Source organism: Aulostomus chinensis, chromosome 19, assembly GCF_037954235.1.
Source record: "Aulostomus chinensis isolate RoL2024-O1b breed Wild chromosome 19, RoL_Achi_v1.0, whole genome shotgun sequence".
In the NCBI taxonomy this organism is placed as follows: domain Eukaryota; kingdom Metazoa; phylum Chordata; class Actinopteri; order Syngnathiformes; family Aulostomidae; genus Aulostomus; species Aulostomus chinensis.
In genome coordinates this window covers 6,429,571-6,441,786 of record NC_141338.1, presented here as the reverse complement: position 1 = coordinate 6,441,786, position 12,216 = coordinate 6,429,571, and the positions used below count along the sequence as shown (strand labels likewise).

The 12,216-nt window shown below is 41.8% G+C and overlaps 1 protein-coding gene and 2 non-coding genes across 3 annotated transcripts; all 3 read left to right on the top strand.

Annotated features, from left to right (window-relative positions):
- Positions 1–1,820: 1,820 nt before the first annotated feature.
- Positions 1,821–6,823, top strand: rpl37 (ribosomal protein L37). The gene is made up of 4 exons (XM_086187647.1): positions 1,821–1,943; positions 2,691–2,826; positions 3,553–3,637; positions 6,716–6,823. Exons 1-4 carry the CDS (start codon positions 1,941–1,943, stop codon positions 6,783–6,785), a joined length of 294 nt encoding a protein of 97 aa, XP_086043773.1. The 5' UTR covers positions 1,821–1,940; the 3' UTR covers positions 6,786–6,823.
- LOC147243821 (small nucleolar RNA SNORD72) lies at positions 2,545–2,624 on the top strand. The gene has a single exon (XR_015110511.1). It is a non-coding gene; the product is annotated as a small nucleolar RNA SNORD72 (small nucleolar RNA).
- On the top strand, positions 5,750–5,827 carry LOC147243820 (small nucleolar RNA SNORD72). Its single transcript, XR_015110510.1, has one exon. It is a non-coding gene; the product is annotated as a small nucleolar RNA SNORD72 (small nucleolar RNA).
- Positions 6,824–12,216: the final 5,393 nt, after the last annotated feature.

Here is a 12,216-nt window from a genome sequence, read left to right as displayed (position 1 = left end):
TACTCATATATATATATATATATATATATATATATATATATATATATATATATATATATATATATATATATATATATGAGTAGTAGTGTAGCAGCCATGTTTATTTTTAAGAAATACTCGAGATAATCACATTATTTGATGTAACCATGACTCACACATGGTATATATATATATACCGTGTGTGTGTGTGTGTGTGTGTGTGTGTGTGTGTGTGTGTGTGTGTGTGTGTTAATTTCAAAAAACAAACCACTTTGATATTGACAGGAGCCAAGCAACCAGCTTATGTCTTATTTTTCCGCTGTGGGTGATAACTATATCACTGTCATTTATTTGTTCCACTAGTGTGTGCTCTTTGACAGCTTTTTGACAGAATGTCACCAATGCCCATCTGGTGCATGGGTTTCTTTGACAGAATGCGTTGTAGCAGCAGAGTTGTGGGCAGAAGTGACAGAAGAAAAACCTGAAATAGCACATGGCTGTTCAAATAGTAAAGGTGCCTCTCCAGATTATCACACACTTGAAATGTACACTTCACTTCAGGCTACCTCAGACAATTGAGGGGGTACTTTGCAAAACTGTTAGAGGAAATACTTCAGCTAAAAAGTGCCCCCCCTCCCACACACACACACACACACACACACACTCACAACTTTGTTTCTGGAGTTTGCAAAGACATTTTTCCCTCATGTGTCACCTCTTTGTGACTCCAGAGAGCAGGAAGAGACAGCTACATATATTTAGCTTGAAGGTGACTTGCAGCTGACAAAAAGTAAAACTGCCCTTAAATGTCAATTTACAATGATTCATCATCAAGTTCATCATCAGTATAATCCATAACTTCCCTATCCAGCCATTTGCTCAGTAATACACAAACACATTAATTTGAGCTAAACATGAATCGTAACACTTACATTCAGGCGTTTATACATGACAGTGCTGAGCATGACTTGCTAGTGAATCCATTTGAACCAAACTGCCTGCACTTTTCTGCAGTCATTCACTGTAGCACCAAACTGCAAGAGTTATATAGTTTTTTTTTAACCATATACATGCATGTGAAAGCCAAGTCCTGAATAATTATTGTAATGCCCCTGCACTTACAAATATAGTGTATAGTGTGCAAAATGATACTGCCTATATGCAGATGTTGATGCTATTTTAACATCTGCTGAAAAGGACACTCTTTCCCCTTTGCTCATTCTGCAAGATTTGTGAAATAAATTAGCATCTGGTTCCTTCAGCTCATGGTCAGAGGTTTTTTTTTTAAATGTTTTTTTGGTTAATTCCCTTTCAATAAGGCCTGTGCAACACTAGTTTAAGATATTTTGATGTTTTATTCCATGGCAAAGTGTTTGCGAAAAAATAACACACTCAGGTATTGGATGTTTCAAAATTTGTATTTAAACACTGTACTAATTTAACAACAGCAGCCTTGAAAACATAATTTATGACATCACAAATAGTTTGGAGTCCAGACCTGGTCCAACATTTAAAACACACACCTACAGAATGAAGAAGCTTGAAGCCTCCACAGAGACATCTTGTGTCCAGCAGTTAAACTTCATTTAAAGAAAAATGTCCATATTCTGGCCATTTTAACACCGGAAGAGTAGTGGTGTAATGGCTTTGTAAGAATTTAGATGCAGTAGTTGCATTTCAAAAACAAAAAACAAAAAAAACATTGAACAGTAGGCCTTCTCGTAATGTATTATATATTTTATTGTAAGTGTAACTTTAAATAATAGAAACATCCTTAGGTCTGAAGAAAACGCATTAAACTTCTGTTCAATCCAACCATCCATGATAATCATGAGTAGATGAAGATATCAATGTAGATCAAGGGGGAAACTTTACGGTGTTACACGGGAAGCAAGACGAATGGAATTTCATGCAGCGCAAGTCCCCCTTCCGGTCTCTTTTCCCACAGCCACTGGACGATAATGGTAAGTAGCAACGTTGGCTGAATGAAATCTCTTGACATCTTAAAAAATTGCCGTTTAAGTGTCACGGATCGTTAATATTTTGATGTTAGTTAGGCTTCGTTATCGTTTGATTTCGGTATTTCTTGTAGATGAGGCCTAATTTTAGTGAACTTTAACGCTATTTCTGGTGTAGCCATTCGGCACATAGCATTCCGTTGTAGCGCCGGCGCCTGGTGAAAACTTAACATCTACGCTACAGAAGCTAACTAAGAACTGCCATATAGTCTGAGTTTGTTTCTGCTACGTTTATTTACCGACTGTTGCTCAACATGCGCGGTTATTCGTTTAGTAACCGTAATCAGGAACTGACTAAAATCAGCGTAGCGCGTCAATTAGCATGTTTGGCTAGTTGCTTCATGTAGCACAGAATGCAATTGCTTTGCAACCGTACCAGGGGTGAATTCTGTACACTTATGAGCGGTCCCTTGTGACACTTTAATGGCGGGGATTCCGGTCTGAGATTTTTTTCCTTTAGTCTTCCGGTCTTAAATGTCAAGAAGCAGCGATGGTTATTGTTGCTGCTGCCTTCACACCAGCATCAATTTGACTGTTTACTGTCTGAGTCTTGTCAGTGATGTTTAAAAATACAAATGTCTGAACAAATGATTTACTGTGATTCAAACCTCCTTACTGAGACAAGACTGTTAGTTGTTATGTGTGTTTAAGTCCTGGTGAGTTGCGCCTGACCTCTCACCTCTCACCTCTCAGACCAAGGGGACGTCATCTTTTGGTAAGCGCCGGAACAAGACGCACACCTTGTGCCGTCGTTGTGGGTCCAAGGCCTACCATCTTCAGAAGTCCACCTGTGGAAAATGTGGCTACCCTGAGAAGCGCAAGAGAAAGTGTACGTCACTCATGACAAGTCCTTGTTATCTTGCCCTGTTTTTCTGGTGTTATGTCATGACCGCGACTTGTAGTTATGTTTATACTGAGTGCACTGCGTTAGCGTTTTTAATGTATGTGGTTAAAATGCAGGTATTAGTGCGAGTGCATATGTGAACAGAAGGATGTTAAGAGCAGGGCTGTACGATTAAATCTAAATTTGACTGACATTTCAATTCTGATATGAAAAGGTAAAAGGATTATGTGAACTTGATTGTTGTTTTTGGGGGGGCATCTTTCAAGGATGTTTTCTACATTTTTTTTTTTGAGACAATGTATCTCCTTTTAATTTGAAATGTTAACATGGTATTTTACATAGAATAAAACTAAAAATGAACCCTCCTGTGGTTTAAAAATTAACAAACGCCCTATTCAATGGGTTGTTAGCTTCCTGAGCAGTTTGGTTCCATATTACATTGAAATTAAACCAAAAAAAAGTATCTTCATTAATGAGTTTATCTTAACAGTGGGAGAATGGGAGGAAGATAAGTACTGAAGCAGTAAATGTCAGCTGGCATGTTGTATTAAATATGTCTTTAGAGTACGTCAATGAAATTTGGATCCATATAATATATGAATGCTCTAAAAAACGAGAAACTGCCCATGCCAATGCAGGTATTGCCTAGTTACTGTTCAGCATTGAAAGGCTGGGCTGCTCTGATGTTTACGTATTACTCTTTTGTTGCAGACAACTGGAGCGCTAAGGCCAAGAGGAGGAACACCACTGGGACCGGCCGTCTTAGACACCTGAAGGTCGTCTACCGTAGATTCAGGTGAGCTCTCCAAGAGTGCTCATCACACCTAACCTTTGTTGATCTACTCAGCTAGAGCTCATTAACTTGAGCGTTCTCCACCCTTGATAGTTTGTTTTTACACAGAAAAATCCAAGTGAGCTAGAATGTGTCACTACCGAGGTGAAAATCTTGATTTGGCAGGAGCCAAGTGTAAATACAGGAATTACTCCCTGTGTTGTAGACTATTGTTTGTTTTTCTTGTCATCTTTAAGGGATCATTCCCCCTCAAGATAAAAATGCTAATAGGTTTTGTACAAAACAGTGGAGTTTCACAGGAAAAAAATGTTGCACTATCTCCCAGATAATTAAAGGGAATGGTGATCAACTTTTACATGTGCAATAAATACATAAAAGATCTGTCATTCCACCGTGGTGCTTGTCTGAAGTGTCCCAGGTGTCCAAAAGCCTCAACATGTCAAGTTATGTAGACACCATGTTTTTAGCCTCACTATAAACATGGCATCATGACTGGGAGCTCCAGGCTACAGCGAGCAGGGAGGCTAAAATCATGGCAGTGGTGATCTTCCTCCAAACAACTTGGTATGTTGACACTTGATCACTTCTGACAAGCAGCATCAGGCTCTGACTGAAACAGAGGGATGACACTTACACATTGATGTGATGCTGGTTATTCCTACTAGGGCCCGACCGATATGGATTTTTTGAAGCTGATGCAGATTATTGGAGGGCAAAAAATTCCGATAATTGGCCGATTTTTTTTAATTAAATTTTAAAATTGTGTTGATTTAGGATATATATATATATAACAAATGGCTGCTTTTCAGACTTCTACAAAGATGTAAATTAGAGGCAGAAAATTAATTTCAAATCCTTTTTATTGCTGAAGCAAGCAATAAATTAACACAATAACCTTCCTTAACTTTAGGCCAACAACTATGAACCATTAGCTTTTTAAAAGAATAACATTAATAATGTCCAAAACAGTAATTCTAACATCCAACTATTTTGTTCATCATCTCACATCTTTGAAAACAAACAATGAAAAAAACAACTGCAAACGAATGAGGTATTTTGTGTGGGCCAAGAATTGTGAGAACAAAAATTAAAATATTCACAAGCCCCTAGTGAAAGTCAAGGCACCATTGGTGGTGGTGGTGTTTTTGTTTTGTTTTTAAAATAAAGCGCAAACAATAAAGTTAACGTACAACTGTTTTGCTCATCTTATATCTTTGAAACAAACAACTGCAAAAGAATAAGGTAGTGTGGGGCAAGAATTATGAGAACAAAATTAAAATATTCACAAGCCCTTTCCTTTCGAAGTGAAACCATGTCTTATTCCCTGCATTTTATTTCTGGGGGGAAAAAATCGGCGATTATCGGCCAGTTTAGACCGATTACCGATTATTCTCAAACGGGCTATAATCGGTCGAGCCCTAATTCCTACTGAGCAAAACTGTTGTCAGTCTTTGCCACAACTTACTGCATCTTAGTTGAAAGCCTTCAAATTAGGAAGAGACGCTGGAATGTCACTTTGATGACACTAATAATGCTTTTAGAGTTTTATGTAACAACCAAGAATTATTTTCCAAAACATGAAGACATGAGCAATGCTTTTATTTAATCATGATTCTGGTGTAAGTTGACTGTCAAATATTCACTACAAACATTTGATAAAAGTAAAAATCCCATTAGTTGTATTCGTGTAAGTGGTCTGACCTGAAATGGCAAAAGGAAGTCTTAACTTTGCTAGTTTATGCCCCCTTTTAACAATTGGCCATCCTACAATGTTGATGTTGCACCATGAACAAATATCATGTATTCTCTCCCAAACATAAACGCTCCAGACAGATGTTTACAAAGCCAGAGAAGAGTCCTCTCCTAATACTGCTGGTTGGAGTGAAAATATCCAACAATGCAGCTTTATACTGTGAGACAGTAAACATGGTTGCTTGCTTGTTTTGTTGTAGAGAACTGAAGAGAAGGAAAATAGTCCAAGTTAATAGATCACACACATCTGGAAGCTCACCACTACATTCAACACCCAATGGTGGACTTGAGTCAGCGGCCAAGCAAAACATTTGTGTTCTGGTAGCAACATTTCCACAACCCTGATATTTGACTCCTGAATGCAGCTCACCAGTGATGGTAGAAATAAATGTCTGAACAAATGATCACAGCATGATATCAGCGTTTTCTCTGAGGTGAGCAGCAGTGGAACACAGGATGGGTCAACACGGAGCGTAAAGAAAGATGGCAAATGGATCACATGTGGGCAGCAAAATCTTATCGTCCTCATTAGATATTGAAGTTGACTGTCATCTCAATGCTCTCGCCACTGAAACGACGCAGTGGATGAGTAAATTCAGCCAATTTGAATCCATGATGCGGTGTCGATGCTTTTCCATCACCTGCAATGGCCACCTTTTTATATATTTGCCCACAAAAAGTTAAAAGTAAGTAAAGTGGAGTGTCTGCTCGTCTTCCTCAATATGCCCTCTTGTGCAGTACTTGAATAATTGGCACGTCCTGTGTAGCTCTGCTAATTTGCTTGTCAACTGGGACACTGAAGTATAACTTAGTGGTCATTCCACCAGCTTTAGTTATGTGGCTAAAGAACGAGCTATTAGTGATACTGAGCGGTGTGATCAACATCATCTCTTCATTTAGAACTCATTTATCCCCCTGTTTTTTCCCTCCAGACAATATTTGTGCTTCAGACTTTTTTTGTTGAAATGACATTTGTCTTCAAAGTGTTGCCAGACACACAACCGACATGCTGTTTGTCCTCTTGTCATAACAAGTCACTGAGAAATAAATATTTTAGATTTGCTTTAAAGAATTATCACCGGCTTAAAGTTAGAGAAGCACAGTTGTTACTGGGCGGTCCCCAGTTTGATCCCCTGATACTGAGCCAGAAATTTCCTTCTGATCGAAGTAGTTGACATTTTGGTTCAATATTTCCATCAGGAACACATCTATGAATCAATCTATAGCAGTGGGCATCTTATTGGAATCGCAGTTCGAGTGACTAACTTCCCCAGACCTGCTGAGTCAAACCTGCTGTTGGTGACATTTTGTATTTGTCCTCTTTTCCAGGAATGGTTTCCGAGAAGGCACCACCCCCAAACCCAGACGTGCTGCAGTCGCCGCCTCCAGCTCTTCCTAAAAGACACATTTTTGGTTAAATAAATGTGATAAACAAGTTCCAGTTTTGTCTCTTGGTCTTTAAGCCAGTGATCATGTTGGTTGCCCGGCAGGGTGTGATTGAACATAATATATCATTCTGGGCTACGTAGGAACAGGTTTTGTTTTTTGTTTTTTTTTTAAAAGATCCATTTAGTTAACTTTTATTTACCCACAGTAGAAAAATGGGCACTATGTTGCATGAAAAGCTACGAAAATAAAAGCTGTTTTCAGAAAAGTGACGAATTGTTTTCATGTCAGAAGCTTTCTACTGTCAGCAGTGGGATCTGAATTTGAGTTAAAACATTAAATTACATTTCACACTTTGACAAGTCACACCTGGTGAACTAGTGCTCCTAATGTAGAAGTTAGAAGATTAAATCATGATACTGATTCTTATTAGATTTGGGGGCCTGCAATGACTAGAGTGTAGGTCATTACATTTAGGTTGACAAGCAGCGGAACTTCTATAGGAATTTGCACCATGATAGCAGTAATATGGATTAATGAAACTGTCAGACCCGCTTCATTCTAGTAACCATTATTTCTAAAGGCCATCAAGATCACCCTGACCCAGAATACCATTACACACATGAACACTGTCACCAACGTAGAAAATACTTGATGCAGTGAGTTTACTTATCTCCACAGAGGTGATGATTCCTATTGTCACTGTCAGCAAGATTTCACAACAATAAAGTTAGTTTTTCATATTAAATTTGCAAAAGAACCTATTATGGTTTCATTGGTCTTAGAATTAAAATTTTTTTCGTAGATAATTTTTTTCAGAAGCAGTGGAAGACTTTCTTGATTGAAACAATTTTTTTTTTTGTAGAATTTTCATAATGGAAGGATGATTTAGTCATGGGTTAACGCCTTAAAATTAATATAAAACGAACTGGCACGGTGGTGCAGTGGTTAGCACTGTCACCTCACAGAAAGAAGGTTCCGGGCTCCAGCACAGGGTCTCTGTGTGGAGTCTGCATGTTCTCCTTGTTCCTGTGTGGGTTCTCTCTGGTACTCCAGCTTCCTCCCACAGTCCAAAGACATCAAGAGGGGACGAGGCTGATTGATACTCTAAATTGACCGTAGGTGTGACTGTGAGTGGTTGTCTGTCTCTATGTGTTGGCCCTGAGATGAACTGGTGACCTGTCCAGGGTGAACCCCACCTCTCGCCTGAAGGCTGCTGGGATAGGCTCCAGCCTCCCATGACCCTTAACTGGATAAGCAGAAGAAAATGAATGAATGGATGGATGTACTGGAACTGGCACATGTTGGTTGTCAACCTCTACGACGTGTCCTTGAGTCCCAGTGGATGGGGTTCGATCACTCTGTTAATTGATCACTCTTTATAAAGTTTGAGCTTCCTTGGCAAATGAATAAACAAGTTGAATTATCTTCGGATACTGGGAATCCCTTGAGAAGTTATGTTTTACAGAAATAGAGGGTTATTTTTCTGCTTCTGTGCCACTGACAGCAGAGGCCAGAGGCCGGGCTTTGAGGGAATTCCTTCAAATTTGTCACATCAGTCCAGTGAGACTCAAAGGTCACTGTGACAGGCTCACATCAGAGAGGCCAGCGTCAGTATTCCTAGTTCTTCCCTGTCGTGACCCAGGGACCCCAAATCAGGACACACTATTAGCTCTACACCGAAGATAGTGGACCTTTAGATTTTGGGGCAAAATGAACCTTTTATCATTTACTGCCAATTTTCTTTTCATTTTTTATTTTAAAACACTTCGCTGTCCTGAGCCTGAGGGAACCCAAGTACAAGCCAGCTATTAGTACTTGACTGGAATTATTGGACACACCTCTTTTCTTTTTGCCTCCTATATTTCATTTGAACATACATGCTGATGTTCTACCTGCTAAGCATTGCTGCCTGACGCACCTTCACCAGTGCCTTGAGCAAGTGTGCTTAGCACACCCCTAGGCTTGAGCGGGTCATCAGCTGGGAACCACCAGTCATGGATGTTTCACTCCTTTAACCCCAGTACATCTCTTGGTGGCGGAGCGATGGCAGGGATCCCCACTGATGCCCTAGTTGTTAGGCCCCCACCCACTATCTCTCCTCCTCAGCTACAGCCAGAAACTACCTTTTTCTGCCTCCTCTGCAAGCTCCCTGATGGCTTTCTGACGCTCAGCTCCAGTGCATCTGAGGTCGCGGAGCAAGCGAACTGCCGAGGACCCGATAAATCCCCTTCATCCCACCTCGATGGGGCATGTGATGGTTTTCCATCCAGCCTCTCTGCATTCGGTTGCCAGGTCTGAGTACTTGGCGCGCTTACGCTCATTGGCAGCTTCTATTCCCTGCTCCCACGAGACGGTGAGTTTCACCAGCAGGATGGTCTTGCGGGGCACTGACCACATGATCAGGTCTGGTCGGAGCGTGGTCTCTGCAATCTCCCTGGGAAACTGAAGTTGTCTCCCCAGGTCGACCCTCATGGTCCACTCACTGCCAGGTGAGAGGAAACTCGATGGTGTTCTATATTGGGCAGGTTTTGTGTTGTCCCCGGCTCTTGCGAAGAGGATGGGAAGACTCGCTGGTGCGGGAGGTCTGCTATCGGCCTCCTGTCTGCAAGCCTCTGCCACTTCTGGCAACTTCCTCAACACCAAGTCGTGTCTCCACCTGTACTGGCCTTGGGAAAGCGCGGTCTTGCAGCCAGACAGGATGTGCTGAAGGCTTGCATTGATTGTGTTGCAGAGTGGGCAGGTCTCTTCTGTACCGAACCATTGGTGGAGGTTTCGTGGACAAGGTAGGGTGTCATAGGTGGCTTGGATCAAGAAGCTGAGCCTGGCTTGGGGGATCTTCCACAGATCGGACCATGACATTGGCCTGTCTGAGATGCCTTCCCATGACAACCAGCCTCCCTGCCGGCTCTGCGCCACAGCCTTGACATGGAGACGATCTTGCTCTGCCCTTGCCACTTTGGCCACCACCATGGCTCTCCTCTGTTCTTTTGATGCTTTGGACTAGAAGAGAGGGGTCTCGCCTCTCCCGACCCTGCTCGACCCTCCTGGACTTTGCCCACCATCTGCTCCCATATGACTACTGAATGTTCCACACACCCTGGAAAGCCTGGCACTCCAGCCTTCTGGCAGCTGGTGTCAATAAAGCTGTTGTTCACGAGGTAGCTTGTCAGCCTCTTGGCCAGGATGGAGAAGAAGATCATCCCTTCAACATTCAGGAGTGCAATGCTCCTGAACTGGCTGATGGTGGAGGAGTCTGCCTCCTTTGGAATGAAGACTGTGACTGCTCTTTGCCACTCTGAGGGGATGACCTGGTTCTTCCATGCCACTCTCAGGACCCTCCATAGGTGTTTCAGGACTCCTGGGCAGTACTTGTATAGCTTGTACGGTATCCCATTGGGGCCTGGGGCTGAGGCTGCTCTTGCTTTATGGATGACCTCTTCTACCTCGCTGAGCTTGTGCAGGGCCGCATCAAAGAGGTAAGCTGGGGGGTGTGGGCAAGGAACATAGCCTGGTGGTCCTAGCAGAGTCTGTTTCGCCGGGTTGCTGTAGAGCTCTTTGAAATGACTTTCCAGCTCTGGTTGTGTGATCTCCAGCTTCCCGCTCCTCTTATCTTCCAGCAGCTGCCTTGCATGCCTGAAAGGATTCCTGAAGAAGCTGCTCCTCTCCTTCTCCTTCCGCCTTCTGCGTTTGCGGATGTGCTCTGCCCTCTGCAGGCTGCCAAGGCTTTTCCTCACCTCCCCCCACAGTGGCTTCAGGCCTTCCCTCTCCTCTGCGCTAGCCTGTCTCCACTGCTTTCGTATTTTCACATGAATATATTAGAGCAAAATGTGTTATTTTTTAATCTTTTCAAAAAGCATCCTGGTCATGTGATCGAGGAGCCTCTCACAGGTATAAGCTGGAAATTTAGTACATAACTGGTTAAAGGTCGCATGTTATGGTGGCACATAACCGCGATGTCGTCCTGGTTCACTCATCTATTGCAACGCCATCACGTGCTGAATAAAAACCGGAATGTTAGCTCTCAAATACACACTCAACATTTCTCCCTCACACTGAAGATGAACGAGCTGCGTTCACTAGATCAACTAAACAGCAGTTTCTCAAGCTAACTGTTTTTTGATAGAATAGCATTTACCTCTCGGACAGTGGACAGTTGTGTAAACTGCTAACTGAGTGGAAAGAGCGATTTTAGGGGCCCATCAACCTTCCTGTTCAGCACACTCAATCTCACGCAGTACCCTTGTCTTTTTCACTCAGTTAGGCTCGAATTAAAACTATATGAGTAACATCCTTAACAACAGAAGATGTCTAAATATTTAGCAGGAACCGAGCAGTACTGATGCTTCTCAGTCAGAAATGGGGGTTAAGTTGGTTTACAAATGAGTCAAACGTTTTTTTGGTTGCAGCTGGAAGCGTTGGAGGAGGCTATCATGTTGAAGAAATCCAGCAGTCAGGAGAGATGGAAATGTTTGGTGTGTGGAAATAGCTTCGCCCTCAGATCCGAAATGATGCGAGCATAGTTTTACTCTGCAGACGTCTGCTAAATATCTTCCACTGTCTGAAATAGTCAAAAGATACAAACATTTATGAATTACCCAGTTGGGCAGTTAAACTAAACCAACCATGAGTGCTGATTTTTGCAGCTGAGTAGATGGAATGGTTCATAAAATGCGAATCCTTTTAATAATGTTTTACCAGCTGCGAGAGCTTTTCTAGTGGTCTTTCTTTCTCTGATTCACATTAACTGCCTTCACTTTTCAAACAGCCTCATGTGGCAAAAACAGAGCATGACCTCTATTGCTGATCACTTTCCAGGGATCTCCTAGCAGCAACATGCCTCCTGTTGTCTCCTCTGTCCGGCCAAAACACTCTCCACCTCCATGCAAGCGAGACTTGACTCTTGTTTCCAACTTAAAGTTATACTCGGTTTCACTTGTTATTTCTGCTGTTTTATGTTTCTAAATAAAGTAAATATTACTTATGACTTGATGTCCATGTGTGTAGTCCTCAGTTCTACATTAGACTAAATGCAAACACTCTCAGATATAAACTTTATATAAATACTCACCCAAATGGAATATGATGTAAGTTCAGTCTTTGACTGATAAACAAACATGTAACAGCTCAAGGAACAAGGAGGAATAAATGTGTTGTTAAAGTTTGTACTCCTGTTCTTTTGAGTACATTTAAGTCCTAAATAAATATCAGTACTTCTGCTTCTACCAGGTTTTTTTTTTTTTTTACACGAGTATCAGTATTACTTTTTGAGTAATGAATGAGTAAACTTTTGCCTCACTCTTGGAAAAAAGAAGGATGAAGCATGCTGTTGCTGTCTTACTGATGCGAGGGGAGAACGAATTGAAGTAGAACCGTTACTAGTGCACCGGCAGGGGGCGGTGAAGAGGTGGACGTTCACTGAAGTCATCGTCCCACTCTGCTTT

What these genes read in the sequence shown, in the direction of transcription:
- rpl37 (XM_086187647.1), top strand. An exon ending in TGAGAAGCGCAAGAGAAAGT is followed by an intron (nt 2,827 to 3,552) that starts GTACGTCACTCA and finishes CTTTTGTTGCAG; the next exon opens with ACAACTGGAGCGCTAAGGCC. An exon ending in GTCGTCTACCGTAGATTCAG is followed by an intron (nt 3,638 to 6,715) that starts GTGAGCTCTCCA and finishes CCTCTTTTCCAG; the next exon opens with GAATGGTTTCCGAGAAGGCA.